The sequence below is a fragment of the Dreissena polymorpha genome, chromosome 7, assembly GCF_020536995.1.
Source record: "Dreissena polymorpha isolate Duluth1 chromosome 7, UMN_Dpol_1.0, whole genome shotgun sequence".
Lineage (NCBI taxonomy): Eukaryota > Metazoa > Mollusca > Bivalvia > Myida > Dreissenidae > Dreissena > Dreissena polymorpha.
Window position 1 is genome coordinate 24,761,132 of NC_068361.1, and position 18,813 is coordinate 24,779,944.

General features: G+C 35.5%; 2 protein-coding genes across 11 annotated transcripts in view; both read right to left on the reverse strand.

Annotated features, from left to right (window-relative positions):
* Positions 1-2,292, reverse strand: part of LOC127838701 (anaphase-promoting complex subunit 5-like) — a 93,520-nt gene extending 91,228 nt beyond the window's left edge. For 4 of the 9 annotated variants that reach the window (XR_008029914.1, XR_008029915.1, XR_008029913.1 and 1 more), the window contains exon 1: positions 2,226-2,277. The gene's annotated coding sequence lies outside the window, so the exon portion shown is untranslated. Of the gene's footprint in view, positions 1-1,473; positions 1,664-2,225 lie in introns of those variants that run through there. The other 5 variants (XM_052366608.1, XM_052366604.1, XM_052366603.1 and 2 more) reach the window with 5 other exon arrangements.
* Positions 2,293-8,061: 5,769 nt separating this feature from the next.
* Positions 8,062-18,813, reverse strand: part of LOC127838699 (ER degradation-enhancing alpha-mannosidase-like protein 3) — a 38,539-nt gene continuing 27,787 nt past the window's right edge. Inside the window, exons 18-20 of one of the 2 annotated variants that reach the window (XM_052366598.1) lie at positions 16,869-16,914; positions 15,447-15,626; positions 8,062-13,428 (exon numbers count right to left, since the gene is read on the reverse strand). In XM_052366598.1, coding sequence (XP_052222558.1) covers positions 12,134-13,428; positions 15,447-15,626; positions 16,869-16,914 — 1,521 coding nt within the window. In that variant the 3' untranslated portion in view covers positions 8,062-12,133. Of the gene's footprint in view, positions 13,429-15,434; positions 15,627-16,868; positions 16,915-18,813 lie in introns of both variants that reach the window. The other variant, XM_052366599.1, reaches the window with a different exon arrangement.

The following is an 18,813-nucleotide window of genomic DNA, read 5'->3' on the forward strand; positions in this document are numbered from 1 at the left end:
TGCTGCTTAGGTTGATGGTGGATATGGCTTTTTACTGTTACAACTTGGTTCAGTAGGGTCTAGTTCTTCTTTAATGCTCTGTGCTTTTAAGAGTACATACCTACAGCTCAGAGTTCTTTTTCATAAAATAAAATTCAATGTAAAAGAATTAAGTCTCAAATTTGTCTATAAAATCAAATTCAACTAGAAATGGCGCGGCAGAGGCCGACGTGTATCCCCACGCCGCATGTTTGACCCAGGGGCGCCCCAGGGTTGGTAATGGGGCCATGCATAGTTGAGATTGACCGTATTGTTATAAGAGAAGTTCAGTATCCATAAGAAGTGAATTGGTGTAGAAATTATAGTAAAAGGCAATTTTGGGTGGGCGTGGCCTATGTGGGCGGGACGCCTCAGGGTTGGTAATGGGGCCATGCATAGTTGAGATTGACCATATTGTCATAAGAGAGGTTCAGTATCAATTTGAAGTAAATTGGTGTAGAAATGAAGAAATTATAGTAAAAGGCGATTTTAGGTGGGCGTGGCCTATGTGGGCGGGGCGCCCCAGGGTTGGTAAAGGGGCCATGCATAGTTGAGATTGACTGTATTGTCATAACAGAGGTTCAGTATTAATTTGAAGTGAATAGTTGTAGAAATGAAGAAATTATAGTAAAAGGCAATTATGGGTGGGCGTGGCCTATGTGGGCTGGGCGCCCCAGGGTTGGTAATGGGGCCATGCATAGGTGAGATTAACCATATTGTCACAAGAGAGGTTCAGTATCAATTTGAAGTGAATCGGTGTAGAAATGAAGAAATTTTAATTAAAGGCAATTTTGGGTGGGCGTGGCCTATGTGGGCGGGGTGCCCCAGGGTTGGTAATGGGGCCTTGCATAGTTGAGATTGACCGTATTGTCATAAGAGAGGTTCAGTATCAATTTGAAGACAATCAGTGTAGAAATGAAGAAATTATAGTAAAATAACCTAAACAAATGAGTAAAAATCTCTGACCCGGCCCCATCCTAACCCCTATAACTTTTGACCCAGGGGTCAGATCAAAATTCCAAATAGTGCACCATTGCACATATGCTCATATCTACCATGTATGTAAGTTTCAAGGTTCTAGTGCTAATAGTGTAGGAGATAACAGTGGCCAGGACGGACGGCCAGACAGACAGAAGGACAGACAGATGGCGGAGATAACCACAATATCCCCAGGCTTTTCAAAAAGCTTGGGGATAATGAACCTAATACAATCGGCGTTTTTCCTCACTACTTTGGGAATGGTGCCGGTACCGGCCAAATTGGGAAAATTAGTGGCATTTTCATAACAAATTGGGAAATTTAGTAATTATGCTCAAAACTTAAGAAAACATGTGCAAATAATAAGTTGCATATTAAGATCGAAGTGGTGAATGATTTCCTGCAAAGTCCTGTTTCTAATTTGTATTAGGTTGATTGAATTTGATTTCCGAAACCCCACTTAGCAGGTATACTGACCTATTGTGTAGACTGCGATGTTTTGGCAAAAGGGATTAACATGTGTGTATGCAGGTTGTCAACATTTTTTTCTGCAAATTGTTTTTTTTGTGTCAGAATTGGGAATTTATTACTTTGACATTGGAAAAAATGTCTCATTTACCAACAGCCGTTTAACGGTACCAACTTTATATGGAGGAAAAATGCTGGACATTACTCCACCTACTTCTGACCATTTCAGAAATTGATATGTCCTTAAGTCGGGTCTAAAAGTAAAAATTCAGATGTAAACACTAAAAGGTTAAAACACATGTTTTTCACAACAGATTTTGCGGAAATTAGCAAGTTTTAAAATTAAATTTGTTCCTGAAAAAAAGATTTGTTTTTAAATATGCATGGGTGAAAGTGCAGACTTTTAAAAATACTGAAATCTGGTCGAATAATGATGATATAACAGTTTTTACTATAGTTTATTAAGGACAAAAATTATGCAAAATACTGAAATCAGTATTAATACTGAAAACTTTCACCCATGAATATGGCATTAACCTGAGCAACAACTTTATATTTTCATCGCATAAACAAGATTAAATCAATGCATCCGAATGACAAATCCGAAACCTACTCAACAGTCACGGAAATACGTTTGAATATGTTTAAATTATTTCACCACTTGCAGGCAGCATATAAATGAACACATGCCTGAGATAAATTAATTTTTTAAATACATATTACAATACATTGATATGCGTGCAAAAATCCGTTTCATTTACCTAATTGTGTGCGAACGCGAGTTGTTGTTGTTGTATTTCTTAATGGCGCGTTCGTAAGGATACACTTCACTACACAGAGTAAGCAGGTTTCCACTATGTACATTTTCTATTTCATTCATAATTAAAATGTATGAAAAAATTGCTACAAATACAGCCCAAATTGTGCTATGTTCACATTTTGTATATATATTTTTCAAATATATCATTGGTTATAATAGACTAATGTGCTCATGAATTAAAAAAGGGGTTTACATTTCAAACGGATACAAGTTAAAACGGCCCTGAAAATTGTTAAAACGGCACATTTAAAGGGACCTTTTCACAGATTTTGGCATGTATTGAAGTTTGCCATTAAATGCTTTATATAGATAAATGTAAATTTTATGAAAAAGAAAAAAAAAAGTAAACATAGGATCTAAAAAGCACCAGTAAAGAAAAAAGAATAACATTAAAGAAAGAAAAAAAGTAACCCTCAACATGGGATATAAAATACAGGACATAACAGTAAAAAAGGGAAATAGCACACTCGGCTTCCTCCAGCACAACCTTCACATAAGTAATGAGAAGGTTAAGACCACTGCATACACCTCTCTTGTCCGGCCAGACCTTGAGTATTGCTCCACAGTGTGGAACCCCTTTACAAAGGACAGGGCATACAAGCTCGAGATGGTACAGAAGAGGGCTGCTAGATATGTAACCAACAGATACCACGACACCAGCAGTGTATCCTCCATGATCAAGCACTTGGGTGGGAGCACTTGAATCACGACGGACCAAAGCGCAACTCACAATGCTGTATAAAATCGTCAATGACCTGGTAGATATTTCAGTCAACCATTACCTTTTACAAGCCCCAAGTCACCCTAAGGATCATAACAAGAAGCACCACTAGCCGTCTACATCCACATTCTTCCCCCGCACTATATCCGTTTGGAACCACCTCCCTGCAACAGTCGCAGAGGCCCCTGACTTGGTATCCTTCAAGCAGGGGCTGTCCTCACTCACCTTCTAATCACTGTTAGGTGCCCAGCTCCAAGTAACCCCTAGTGATTCCCATAGCTGTGCCAGCCGCTGCTAGGGTAACCATAGAGGTCTGGGTTGAAGAGGTGTAAACGAAGCTGGCTAAACTTTTTACTATCTCTATACTTTTAACTATGGAATCTCTTCTATCTCTCCTATCATTTCATATCTTTCTCTTGACCTAGCACCACCCCTCGCATAATAATCAAGTGTGATTGCGCCGACATATGATGTAGATGTAGATGTAGAAGGCTCAAACCACTGAGCCCATGAGAACAAGTTTAACGCATAGACCACTCAGCCATCCGTGCTAATAGAAAATAGGTGCATTTTAGACTTTATATAAGCAATCCTCTTAGTGTCACAAAATATAAAGACAACAACAGGACTCTCCAAATTATACAATCGTTTTGCGTTGCAACGCTTTATAATTTTCAGGTTTTTAAATGGTCAAAATATGCATTTATAATGGATATTTTAGAGCATGGTAAATTTTCAGTATTACTGTGTCCTCACAAATATCATAACTACAATGAAAATTTGCGAATCTGAAACAATGTTTTCAATTGACCAAAACGTGAAAAGGCCCCTTTAAAACGGCACAATTTTAAAAAAAATGTTCAAATGGCCCCACTTATGGTTATAACAGCTCCTTCCATAATTAACTCCACTTGTTGTAAAACATGGTCACAATAATACACACATTAAACCTTTTTATTCATAGTTTAAGTAAAAAGCAAGTCATGTTAGCTTTGTGTATCAAACCTTTGATAAATTGATTACACTGTATATTATTAATAGTTGTTTGATTAGTTTTTTTGTCAAAGCAGTTATACCATTTGTTGAATATTTCAGTTGCTTGACGAATTTCATTCCATTATAGGTTAAATGTCTGATAATTTTTACACAAGTGCGGGCCTAAATTTGTCAACACAAATGTGGATGTTTTAAAGAATATGTAATTTCTTTTAGATGTCCTGTTCATATTTCTTGTCTACAATTATTGTTAAATAGCTAAGAAATTCATAAGAGCAATAAACACATCACCCCTTCTGTCTGCACAGGCTTATCTGGGACATTACTTTAGGAACATGCTTTAAAGTTTAAACCCATTTTTTCAGGTGCTCATCTGGATGTGTTTACAAAATGCAAAGGATTGTAGCTCCAGAGTTGATTACCATTTATTCTGAGGACGCTGACATCATTCATTCAATAGCCAATATTGTTTTCACTTCCCCATATTATGTATCATGTATTTATTTGATTATTAACCAAAGTAATTAAGGTAAACACCAATTTCCATTAGATTTTTGCTAACATAACAAAATGTATTAAACATGGTTGTGGTTATTTTATAGATCCAAACAGCCTGTTAAATAATTCTTATTTCATGTGTGTCTATGTTGAAAACATAAATTATATTTTTTTATATACATATGATTATTTGACACTTGTACCTCTTAAAACAAAGGAAAAGTAAATAGTGTATGATAATGTAACCATGTTGTTTAAAGTTCAGCCTGTTTTTACTTATAAGACAATTTTACTGATGAACATCTCTTTATATCTGACAGCTATCAGTGCTCCTTGATTTAAATAGATGCTGGGATTGCAGCACGCCATGTCAGAACCTGCCCCAGGTGAAGTTCAAACCTACTTCTGAAGGGGAATCCCCAAACCACTACACCACAAAGACATTCCTCAAATGTTCAGAATGATGTATCCTTTGTTTAAAATATGCCATTAGTCATATAAGAGTTATAACCAAGAATACAGAGTGAAATGAACAAGAGGGCCTGAAAGACCCAATGTCGCTCACCTGAGATACAAAGGAACTGACATGTTCTGTGCGGCCAAAGATATCATTAGAACAAATGTTCTGACCAAAGTTCATGAAGATTGGACAATTAGTGTGGCCTCTAGAGTGTTAACAAGGCAAATGTTGACGACGCAAGGTGGAGGACGGACAAAAGGTGATCACAAAAGCTCACCGGTGAGCTAAAAATAAAGAAGTAAGTTGTTGTTGTTGTTTTTATTTATAATTCACTTTTTCATGCTGTTCAAACAAGTTAGGACATACCAAACAAGAGAGAAATATGTTTATAACGACAGGCTTTTTCACCAATGCTACAAAACAAAATGTGCATTTAACAAATGGAAACATAAAAAACAAAGTACCACACCAAATATGATGTGAAATCCTTTATCATACCAATAGCAAGTTGATCGGTTAAATATTTTTCTGAATACCTTTACAATAAAAATAAATGCTCCAAAACACAAAATCCTAGGTATTTTATGACAAAAAGAGGTAACAACAATGAAATAATGATCAAAATATACACTTTACCGGTACATATACAGTATATACACTTAACCGGTACCTTTACAGTATATACACTTTACCGGTACATATACAGTACATGTATATACAATGGTTGAGCATAAATAAATGAATAACATCATTCTGCTTGTATAATTAAAGGAAATTAAAGACAAATGCTTATAAAGAATATTATTTACTATTGCACCCACACACTGGTATAAACTTCAGTTGAATCATGTACAAGACAATATCCAGATATTAAGTCATACAAACAATACCTGGTAAGCAGTCAACAAAATGGTTACGCGAAATGAGGCTGCTAAAAACCATGCAATCGTGTTTGAAATTGATATACTTATCACACACTCTGATGATTATAAGAACCATGTTCTGGGGAAACTGGGCTTAACACATGTGCATTGAGTGTCATTCCAGATTAGCCAGTACAGTCTGCGCAGGCTTATCAGTGACGACAGTTTCCGCTTTTATAGAATTTATCGTTTAAATGAAGACGCTTCTAAACGCAAGTCTAGTTTAGGTAGAAAGTGTAGTCCCTGATTATCCTGTGTGGAATTCACAGGCTCATCTGGGACAGCACTTAACCCTTTCAGTGCGGGAACCGGAATTTTGAAGGCCTTTGCAAACAGTTTGGATCCAGATGAGACGCCACAGAACGTGGCGTCTCATCAGGATCCAAACTGTTTGCTATTCTGATAGTATTCTTTGAACAAAAAATGAAGAAAATGCTAATTTTAGAAATTGAGCAGACGACATTTTAGCAGGCGACAAATTTCCCAGCATGCAAAGGGTTAACACACATGCAAACAATCTGTTATTCCCAGAACATGGCTAATTTAACCCTATGAATGCTGGGAAATTTGTCGTCTGCTAAAATGTCATCTGCTGAATTTCTAAAATTAGCATATTCTTCAATTTTTTTCCAAAGAATACTATCAGAATAGCAAACAGTTTGGATCCTGATGAGACGCCACATTCTGTGGCGTCTCATCTGGATCAAAACTGTTTGCAAAGGCCTTCAAAATTTGGTTCCAGCACTGAAAGAGTAAACATAGAACCCTGTCAAATGTGGGCTCGGAATGTACATTATAAGGGCTGGAAGAAATGTATTGCATACTTGAGTAAAATATACAATGCTGATACTATTCAACTTAAATGGACATTTTTTACACTTATAATCGTGCATGTATCAAACAAGCTGCATATTTAAAAAGTTGATTAACAATTAGTCCAATATAATGTTTAAAATGTATCTATCTACAGGTACACCACCTTGCAAGCACATTGTATTTATGCATCCAGCCATTTATTTCAAGTCACTTCATGCATGGTTTTAAATGAATTGCCATCTAAAATCTCATTCAATACATGTTCATGTTTTTTTCAATGAAAACATAATAAATAAAGAATATTATATGACTCCCATAGACATGAAGGTTGTATTGAACTTGTTGATTTTGAGCCAGCAGTACCCAGTAGTATATACCCTGACCAGGTCAACAGTAAAATCAACAAAATCTGCATAAATGCCTGAAATGTATTTATGGGACACAAATAAAAACATTGCCTCCAGCCTTCATGGGATGTATGGCAAATTTCAATCAAAACATGACTGCTTCAGATAACAAATCATTTTATCTAAGAAATTGAAATAGTCTGATGTCAGTGCTGTCATTGTATGGTATTGAAATAGTCTGATGTCAGTGCTGTCATTGTATGGTATTGAAATAGTCTGATGTCAGTGCTGTCATTGTATGGTCTGATGTCAGTGCTGTCATTGTATGGTCTGATGTCAGTGCTGTCATTGTATGGTATTGAAATAGTCTGATGTCAGTGCTGTCATTGTATGGTATTGAAATAGTCTGATGTCAGTGCTGTCATTGTATGGTATTGAAATAGTCTGATGTCAGTGCTGTCATTGTATGGTATTGAAATAGTCTGATGTCAGTGCTGTCATTGTATGGTATTGAAATAGTCTGATGTCAGTGCTGTCATTGTATGGTATTGAAATAGTCTGATGTCAGTGCTGTCATTGTATGGTCTGATGTCAGTGCTGTCATTGTATGGTCTGATGTCAGTGCTGTCATTGTATGGTCTGATGTCAGTGCTGTCATTGTATGGTATTTCGATGATGATGTAAACTTGACACAGTCATTTTCTATGCAACATGCTGGCTCCATATTGATAGTATTCTTTGGTAAGTTATTGTAAAAAATCCTGCTGAGTGACAAAGTTACTTTCCAGAAAAGCTGTATTATGCCCATATTTGATCTCTTAGTTTGACCTTGACATTAGGGCTAGACACAAGGTTAGCAAGTGATGTGCCATTTCAACATAATGATCATTTATTATTGTAACATTTCATGATGAACGATGAAGTTACAGTATACACAAGGTGGAATGCACACACGCACATGAACTGAACAAATGTGTCAAATATATCAAGCTTACCACAAACAGACTCAAGGAAAATTATGCTTTTGCCAAATATATTATACACACAAATTGATGATACAATTGTAACAAGACATTAATATGCATAAATGTAAATACTACACAGCATTTTCAACAATGAAGTCTTCAACTAAATAAAAAAACCTTGATGCAATTATAAACAATACATACATTTACTAGACGGATAGACAAATTAACAACATATACACAAGTACAAATAACCATACTTGAGCCTTCACATATTGAATAGGCTCGATCTTTCATTGGCATACACGACTATCATGCTCAAACCCAAAAATAAAATTAAATATTTTCCTGTAACATACTTTGACCAAACAAGATTTTCACCAGAGCTTATATTCTAAAGCATTTTCAAGCTCATACATATGTTCACTTCAGAAAAAAATTTAATTGTTTTTTTTTTTTTTAAATAAAATAAGTCTGATTCACATGATGGTCAATATTCCTTAACCCTTTGCATGCTGGGAAATTTTTCGTCTGCTAAAATTTTGTCTGCTTAATTTCTAAAATTAGCATTTTCTTCGATTTTTTTCAAAGAATATTATCAGAATAGCAAACAGTTTTGATCCTGATGAGACGCCACCTTCTGTGGCGTCTCATCTGGATCCAAACTGGTTGCAAAGGCCTTCAAAATTCGGTTCCAGCACTGAAAGGGTTAAATAAAATGTGCATAAGAATTTCGTTTTAGTTAAAAAAAAATACATAGTAATAGACACAAACAAATTCTACTTTAAGGAAATGTCATAAAAATAATACATCATATGATGCTTTGTAAAATTATATGCGGCCAAAAGCAGTAATCTCTATTCTTAATATGCAATGGAGAAACAAAGTTACTCAAGGGACTTGTTCACAGATTAAATGAATTGCCTTTTTTTTGTGACACAGATTCAAACAATAAAAGAATATTGTTTAAAGAGTAGCTAAATAACAAAATTGACATTGAAATATCATTTAAATTAATTTTGCTTCAGAAGTGATGATTAGTTGAAATAGAGAAAATTATTAAACTGAGAAATAATCAATCATTTGAAGTGTATTGTGTTAACATGGAATTTGTTGGCAACAAGTGCATTGTCTAATTAAGTAAAAACTGTAGATACAAGCCAGAATAATGAAATGGTTAGGGCATTAGGCTTTTTATCCAATGGTCTCATGTCCGAATACTAGAGGAATCTACATGAACATTTAACCCTTTGCATGCTGGGAAATTTGTCGTCTGCTAAAATGTGGTCTGCTGAATTTCTAAAATTTAATTAGCATTTTCTTCGATTTCTTTCAAAGAATACTATCAGAATAGCAAACAGTTTGGATCCTGTTGAGAAGCCACGTTTTGTGGCATCTCATCAGGATCCAAACTGTTTGCTAAGGTCGTCAAAATTCCGTTCCAGCACTGAAAGAGTTAAATCCCTATGTTTTGAAATGACAAGCTTCAGTATTGAAAACTTCAAAATGAAGTGAAATCTGTGAACAAGTCCCATTAATACAGGCGACAGATTCAAACAGCACTTTACATTTGCATAATGTTCATTTCTTCGAAGACGTAACAAATTCCTTTCCCATGAAATGTGCATAAAATGTGCACCATCACAACCTTTAAACATGTGACGGAAAAAATGAGTTGTGTTCTGAGAAAACTGGGCATAATGCATGTGCGTAAAGTGTCGTCCCAGATTAGCCTGTGCAATCTGCACAGGCTAATCAGGAACGACACTTTCCCCGTTTTTTTGATGTTTGCAAGTCAGAGACTTTATTTAAACGAAAAATGTCATAAAAGCGTTTAGTGTCGTCCCTGATTAGCCTGTGCAGACTGCACAGGCTAATCTGGGACGACAATTTACGCACATGCATTATGCTCAGTTTTATCCGAACACGACTCATATTCTCACAGGATGAAATGAATTAAATGCAATTTTTTCATGGCGAGTAGCCATGTTTTTTGTGGATGTCTATTTCTTTTTGAAAAAACAAACACCTAACATAAGTAATGTGTGATTTTACTGTTAAAATCAATTAAGTTAACCCTTTTCCACTCAGAGGCACATTGAAAATAGCAAATTGCAAATAGCATGAAACCAGAACAGCATGCAAGTAACTCGCAGTCTGTTCAGGTTTGCTGCTCATCAGGATTAGAAATGAAGCCTTTAAAACTTGAATCTAGTAAAAAGGTTTTTTATTAAATTTAACTTGTAAGGGACTACAAATGCTTCAAAATACGTATCATAAGTGGTAAAGGGTTCAGAGCTATGTTTGGGGCAAATACGTATCATAAGTGGTAAAGGGTTCAGAGCTATGTTTGGGGCAAATACGTATCATAAGTGGTAAAGGGTTCAGAGCTATGTTTGGGGCAAATACGTATCATAAGTGGTAAAGGATTCAGAGCTATGTTTGGGGCAAATACGTATCATAAGTGGTAAAGGATTCAGAGCTATGTTTGGGGCAAATACGTATCATAAGTGGTAAAGGATTCAGAGCTATGTTTGGGGCAAATACGTATCATAAGTGGTAAAGGATTCAGAGCTATGTTTGGGGCAAATACGTATCATAAGTGGTAAAGGATTCAGAGCTATGTTTGGGGCAAATACGTATCATAAGTGGTAAAGGATTCAGAGCTATGTTTGGGACAAATACGTATCATAAGTGGTAAAGGATTCAGAGCTATGTTTGGGGCAAATACGTATCATAAGTGGTAAAGGATTCAGAGCTATGTTTGGGGCAAATAAGTTTTCAGCTTATGATTTGACCATAGATAGATTTATTTATTATTTTTATTATACTGTATCATAATTAAAACAAATACACTTTTCTTTGCTTAATAAATGATTAACTTAACAGTAATGAACTAGCTATTTCTGAGCACTTATAATACATGTACATGTAGAAAACATGTGTAGAAAAAGATTCCTGGTTAATATTCAAGTGTAAATTTATTTATATTAAACCACAAAATCAACATCATTTGCTGACCTCAGAAATAGAAAATAAACTGGCCAAAATAAGTTACAAATGAACATTTATATTGTTCACTCTTAAACTGTAATTAATCAGTTAAAATATAAATATCAACAAAACAAACATCACAACAGTGTTTCCAGTGAGGACCCATGTTCCAAAGGCTTATTAAATGATATTAGCTTAAATGACTGAAATTATAATAGCAATTGGCAAATGTGGATCTATTCACCTTAACCATTACCGATAAGTTTAATGACACTTTTATATAAACCATATCCATACTCTGTTAAATGTTGACAGCGTATTTCCTGACCTTATGAGATCAGGATGACCTTATGAGGTCAGGGGCTAAAATGTCCACTAACGTAACCACAAAACCTTGCCTGCCTTCGAAGTTGTCAGTGTAGCTGCAAGTCAGACTGCGCAAATATGCAGGCTGGTCTGGAGCAACGCTGGCCCCATACTGCATAAAACCCATGTATGCATAACGTGGGTGTTTATAAGACCCGTATTCGCATAACGGTGGGCATTTATACATACGAAATTCCAATGAACTGAAAATCTGATAGTCATTTCCCACCTAGGCTGTGATATTTAGCATTAAATTCCTTTTCCCACAGGTACATGTATCATAATATTGAAACAAAAGCATGATATTGAATAATAAAAACATGACAGTGTGATTACACATATCCTTCACATGACAGTCTACTGAGCCATGTAGTGCAACACTGCTATTGTTAAGATGTCTGCAGAAATTTCAAGTGATTTCCTTGGGCTGCATTTGGTCTTTTATGTTTCAATAACAAACCCATCTAACAAATCTCTAAAATTGTATTTTAATAAGTTAAGGGACAATATTAAAAGTGATGGCATAGAACCATAAAGTGAACCAACATTGTTTTCGGATTTCAACTTTTAACTTAGTGCATTTTTCACTTTGGCATCAAGTATTATGCTAATAAATCTTACAGTATTCTTGAACTGCTTAATTATCCTTATAGCTTAAATTGCAACAGATCAATTTCCCCTCCCTATGACCCCCTGCCCCTGAAAAAAGCAATGGACAGATGATTGTCAGGAATAAATACACAGAGATTAGCACAGGGAAACGCTAGTGTTCATCATGGGGCGGATGATTTGGCCTTTCATTTTTCTTCAAGTTGCGAACGGTTTTCTCAAACTTTGGTTTTACTTTGTACTTTCGTTCCTGGTATTCCCGGGAGTGGGGAGACAATTGTTCCAAGGGGATCTCTGCGGTTTGTTCTGAGGGTTCTGGATTTGCATTCACATCTTGGATTTCTACAATACCTTCGATAAACTTTTTCAACCCATTCACTAATTCTTCATTCATTTTCACTCTGTTTTCTATGTCTTGCCAGTCAATTTTATCGGGTGAGGCATCTTTGTCTATGACCTGAGTTTCGATCGAATGTAGACTAGATTTACGTATCCCTGAATTAGATGTGTCAGGTTCTAAATCTTCAATACTTGCAAATGAATGTTTAATCTCATCAAATTTTACAGTACTTACATCATTAATGGATTGACTGTCATCAGGCTGACTATTTTTATCAGTTGTTGTTATTCTGATTCCCACTTTATCAACAGTTATTGCCTTTGCCTCATTATTGCCTAATGAACCTGAATATTTTATGGTCACAAACTCTCTATTTAAACCACTTTGGTCATCTCTATTGGAATACAAGGAAGACCCTTGTTTTTCTGCATTAACTGCACCTTCCACTGATAGGAGATTTTCTTGTTGTGAACTTGAATCTGATTGGTCTTTGTTCTGTAACAACTGCTCTGATTGGTCAGTCTCCACAGAAGAGTCAAGTTCAACAAGTTTCAATTCCTTAGCTAGTTCAGCAAATAAATACTCAGTGTTTTTATCTACTTTACCATTACCAAAATATGCAGAGGATAATAGGCGAACAATAGCATTAAGGTAACTACTCTGTCGTTCTAATAATCTAAAATTAGTTTTCTTAAATAAAATATTCCGTAATTCTTCATAAATTTCTTCCAACACTGGTGTACCATCAGTTCCACCTTTAAGTTTATCAAAACGGAAGAATATCTGGTTTACACCATTTTCATCAGTATATATTTGAATAACATCTTGATTTTCATCAAGTGAAGAACTCTGGGAATGTTTATCAAAGTTTGTTTTAACTTCCATTCGAAGATTGCTGGTTTCAAATTTGAACTCTTGGTCAGTCAATGATGCTGATTGGCTGGATTCCTGACCCAGTGATGGAGGATTTGCATTTGATTGGGTGGGATCCTGCTCATGTGACTCAGATCTTGCTTCTGATTGGCCGGACAAAGAGTCATGTGACCCTGTACCATCCTCTTTTACTGTATGAGATGATTCAGCCTGTTGGGTATCACTGACTGTTTGTCCTGAAGCAAAACAGCATTTGAGACAGTCAGTTAATGGTCATAACACATTCAAGAATGACAGTTCTCTTAAGAACTAAGTATTGATCTTAGTTCTGATCAATCTAGAATTACACAGAAAGAAAGATTAATGTTTTGTATATGTTTAACTAATATTTAACCAACTTCATGAAGACGTGAACACAATACTAGTCAGGGTTCGACATTAACTTTTTTTACAGCAAAACCATCGGACAAGCTCCTCTTAAAATGTAATATCCCGAATTTGATGTCTACTAGATCATAAATGACAGCAAATAAACACAAATGGATCATGTAACTGTTTTATCAGGATTTATCAGTAAATAATCAGAGTAGACCAGAAAGTTATTATGATGCATGGAATAAAACAATAAAATAAAACTAAAAATATATATTTTTGCTATTCTTCGTCAAATTCAAGCCATGGGAACTGACTCGATTTTTCATAGGATAAATTTGACGTTTTCGTTTTTCTTCATATTTACGTTTCCTGCCAGTTTTATCGTCTACATCATCTTTATTAACTGATTTGTCGGACGAAAATTCGAACTTGAACAAAGCCATTCTTTTAATTGCATTATCTTGTCTGCTACGCAAAAATGTTTACATTGACGATACCATTTTTTTTTATAGAAGTCGTAAAAACATGCTGTAAAATTTTACGACACTGCAAAAAATAATTTATATTGATCACAACTTGACCAATCGAAACAAGCAATTCCTGCGGGAAGCTCTTTTGCGCCTAAAAATAGCGATGAATCATGTGAATGCTCTACGTTTATTTATATTCGCTAGTTTTGTTCTGATGTAAATAACGGATACGAGAGTAATTTTACACATTAAGGAAAAAAGGTTTTCACAGCAGTTAGTTATAGTTATATGCATCAGTATAGATTTTTATGTACGACCAGTCGGACAAGCTAACCTGCAGTTTTACTAGCCCGACCAGCGATTTTACTAGACAATGTCTGTCGGACGTGCCTTAGTGTCGAACCCTGCTAGTACACATTCTCATGTATGAATTTCATTTGTAGACAAAGTGGTAAAAACTGTAGATATGAAATAATTGTGTATGTGCTTCAATTATCAGGACTCTGAAACAGCAAAGAAATTCAACCAAACATAATAGTAACAAAATACATGTAGTCAACAAAATATATTTCAAAACTGAACACGATTTCACAAAGACTTAAAGTGTAGAAGTGCCACTATCAATTTACATGTGACCCTGAATGTTTCTTCAGTTAGTGTTGTGAGAAACACCATGAATCTTTGTATATAAAGATTATTTAATCATAACAGTCAGTGGCAGTTACAAACGGATTTGTTGCTATAAAAACGGCTATTATCAGATTGCTATCCTAACAGCTCATATAAGAATTAAAATCTCACAAAGAAACAAAAATAAAACATTCCCAAATGATACAAGTAACCAATTTTACAGTAACTCAACATTAAATAGAAAACCTCCATGCTCGTACATAAGATAGTACCTGTGGACTCAATCTTGAAGAGAATGGAGATCATGCGATACAATCTTAAAGAAAAACAAACACAAATGCTCTTCCCAAACAATGAAAGTAAAATAAAAAACATGCATGCTCGTACATAAATGGCACCCGTAAACTCAATCTTAGAGAGATAGAAGTAACCAATGTCACAGTAACAAAATCCACAGAAAATAGAAAACATCCATGCTCGTACATAAATGGCACCCGTAAACTCAATCTTAGAGAGATAGAAGTAACCAATGTCACAGTAACAAACTCAACAGAAAATAGAAAACATACATGCTCATACATAAATGGCACCCGTAAACTCAATCTAAGAGAGATAAAAGTAACCAATGTCACAGTAAAAAACTCAACAAAAAATTGAAAACATCCATGCTCGTACATAAATGGCATCCATGTACTCAACCTTAAAGAGATAAAAGTAACAAATGTCACAGTAACAAACTCAACAAAAGGTAAAAAAAGCATGCCTACATAAGATGGTACCTGTGGACTCTGTCTTGGAGAGAATGGAGACCTCCAGGTCTGGGTTGGTAGCCAGCAGCGTGCGCAGATGCTGCCCTTCGTTGTGAAACAGGAAGACCATGGGGATGTACACGTCATCTCGCCCATCACCGGACAGCGCAAACAGCGGGTGGGTGTTCACGGAGGTGCCCACGTTGTGGTCTGGAGGGAACCATAATATATGTGTATTGCAAAGTTTATGAGGTCCGCCGCCTTTGAGGGTGCATTTTGTGTGGACAAGGAGTGTGGCCCAGCACTCCTACCTAAGTGACACTTAACCCTTTGCATGCTGGGAAATTTGTTGTCTGCTAAAATGTCGTCTGCTGAATTTCTAAAATTAGCATTTTCTTCGATTTTTTTTTCAAAGAATACTATCAGAATAGCAAACAGTTTGGATCCTGATGAGACGCCACGTTCTGTGGCGTCTCATCTGGATCCAAACTGTTTGCAAAGGCCGTTAAAATTCGGTTCCCGCACTGAAAGGGTTAATATTCTCACAAAAGTTGGGACAAATTTTGAATGATAACAGCAATTTCCAGCTTTTTAGTTCTTACTGAAAGATGTTCAATTTTTAAGTGTTCTTCTGTTTCGGGAGGGGGGGGGGAGTCGCAGTCAGGTATGGTGAAAACCAACCAAAATCCCATTGTCCGGGGATTGAGCCTGGGTTGTCTAGGTTAGAAGCAAGTGTACCAACCACTGTGATAACTGGACAGCCAAGCCATATGTAATTTTTATGTATTATAAACTTAACAAATTCTTATTGGAGTAATGGTTTGTTTCCAGTGTAAATAAAAATGTCACTGGATGAGAAGTCTGTATTTGACAATGTCTAATCTGTTTCTGTTTTAAATGGCTGGGAAACTTTTATATTTTATATATCCCAAATATCTGGAACATAAAATTACGCAAAAATGTTGTTATTGTAAACACACACAAGACATTGTATTTCACAGTATTGATTATACACTTGGATTGTTTACTATCTTTGGAAGCTGTTTTATAAGACCTTAACAGTATAATTAGGGAGGTACAATTCAATCATTTTCCCAGTAAATCATTTGCAAGACAGAAACTGATATATTCAATTAACAGCATTTTAATACTTTAATGCATAGAGGTCAGAGCCAGGTTAATATTGGCAAGCTACAGTTTGTATTAACATATGGATCTTGCTCTGAGAAAACGGGGTTTAATGCATGTGCATGAAGTATGCACAGGCTAATCAGGGACAACACTTTCCGCCGAAAATGGATTTCCTCAAAGTACAGAGTTCCTTCAAACAAAAAAGCGGAAAGTGTCGTCCCTGATTGGCCTGTACATACGGCACAGGCTAATCTAGAACGACACTTTAAGGACATACATTAAGTCAAAAATTTCGAAAACACAACTAATTAGATGACTTACCTATAACAAGTGCGCCTATAGCGCCTGCTCCTTGTAACTGCCTGGCCTGTGTGACAGAAATGATAGATTGACTGTGTGCAATATTGGTCGCTATGTGAACACCTTGTACTACACAGAATCTCTTACATAGCCAATGTTGGCTTGATATTTGTAATCATTTCCATCTGCCCTGAAGAATTAAAGGCACATTGAGACTTCTCATTCTTAACACTTGATATTTATTTAAATTAAATTTTTCATAAAAATCTAAGTTCAGTTAAAGAATGCTCACATAAAAAGGACCCTGACTATGTAATGAAAATCAGAGGTAAAATTAACTTCCACAAAATGCATTATAACAAATATTTGAATGTGGCAATATTAAGTAAGTAAGCAGAAAAGCAGTTATTGAGTTTTTGTCCAGCAATAAACTTAATAAATAGAAGCAATCCCAACACAGTGCACTCTACTATTCTTATGCTTTGATAATAGTATGTACATTTTCTTTCAGTCACCCCATATAATGACCATAAAGTCATGCTTAAAGTTTAATATCTGTAATAGTTGTATACTGGTATTGTATATAAAATCTTCTCAAAAGTAAGATTGTATGTTTAACTGTAAATATATTTAGCATCTAAATTTAATATATTTAGCATCTAAATTTAACGTATGGTAAACAAAAGTAAACCAGCAATGTGATCTATCTCAGCTTTGTATAAAGTTGAAAGTTTTTTAATCATTTTGATGCATGAATCATTTCACTAAGTTGATCTTATGCAGGCTGTCAAGTGACCTTTTTTCAAAAAGTAGGAAAAAATAGGAACTACTTTTGCAAGAAAAGTAGGAAAAAAGTAGGAAAAAGTAGGAACTTTTCCCTCAAAAGTAGGAATACATAATACTAATTTTTTAGACACAGGTCCAGGAAACATAGCTTGAAACAGAGCAGGAGTGCCATCACATGTTCTGTATGGATACCCACTTGAAGCTACCTTAAGGGCCCAGAAGATTTCAGCCTTTTGTACCTGTTCCTTGTGTGATGGATGTACTTGCATACAGATAGATTTATCCCCACAACCCTGAGAGCTGCTTGGCTTTTGGGCACTTCCAAACAAACGCTTTTGTGAATTATCATGCATGTATTTCATGTTTTCCTTGTGTTTTTATCCATCTGCATGACTTATAAGTTGATTAGCACCAGAATTACTACAAGATGGACTTCATTCAGACAGTACAATATCTTGCAAACTCATTGCCGGTATCTCTTTTGCACCATGATCCCAGTGTTTTTCCACTGTTGTCCTTCTCCATCCATGAAGGGTCAAACTTTGTTTTCCCACTAGGAATTTTAGCACTTATAGTGTATCTATAATAATTAAGTTTCAAGCAAAGCTACCCTGATAAAGAAGTATACATGCAATAAGATGCTGTTCATTTTGGTGTATCATCAAATAAGTGGTTAGAGGTCTTCTGTGTAGCGATATAAAAATGGTAATTATATTGTGCATGTTATATCCTTAAGCAGAAGACCAAATTTATTTAGTGATACACCAACTTGTTGTACAAGATTAATACTAGTATATAAAGCAGTGTCAATGCTCTGCTACAGCTACATTGTCAAACCTTTAAATTGACAATAGGGTGCAGTTATAATGACTTAAGTTACATTCAAAATGACTGGTCATTGCAGAGCAGATTATGCAACTGGAGATAGGACCTTATCACCTGACATCTTTTATGACATCATTGATTGGGCAATGAAACAGTTGCACTACATTGTTTATTCCAGTTTCAAATAATGGCTTTTACATTATTGATGACTTTTCGGGAGTGTAATAATGCCGTTTAATAATTTTAATACTTCGCTTTAACACCTTGAAGTTACCTCACTAGCTGTGGCATCATTAGACAAGAATTGTGTTTGTCCGAAACACAATGCCCACTATTGCGCAGCTTTGAAATAAAA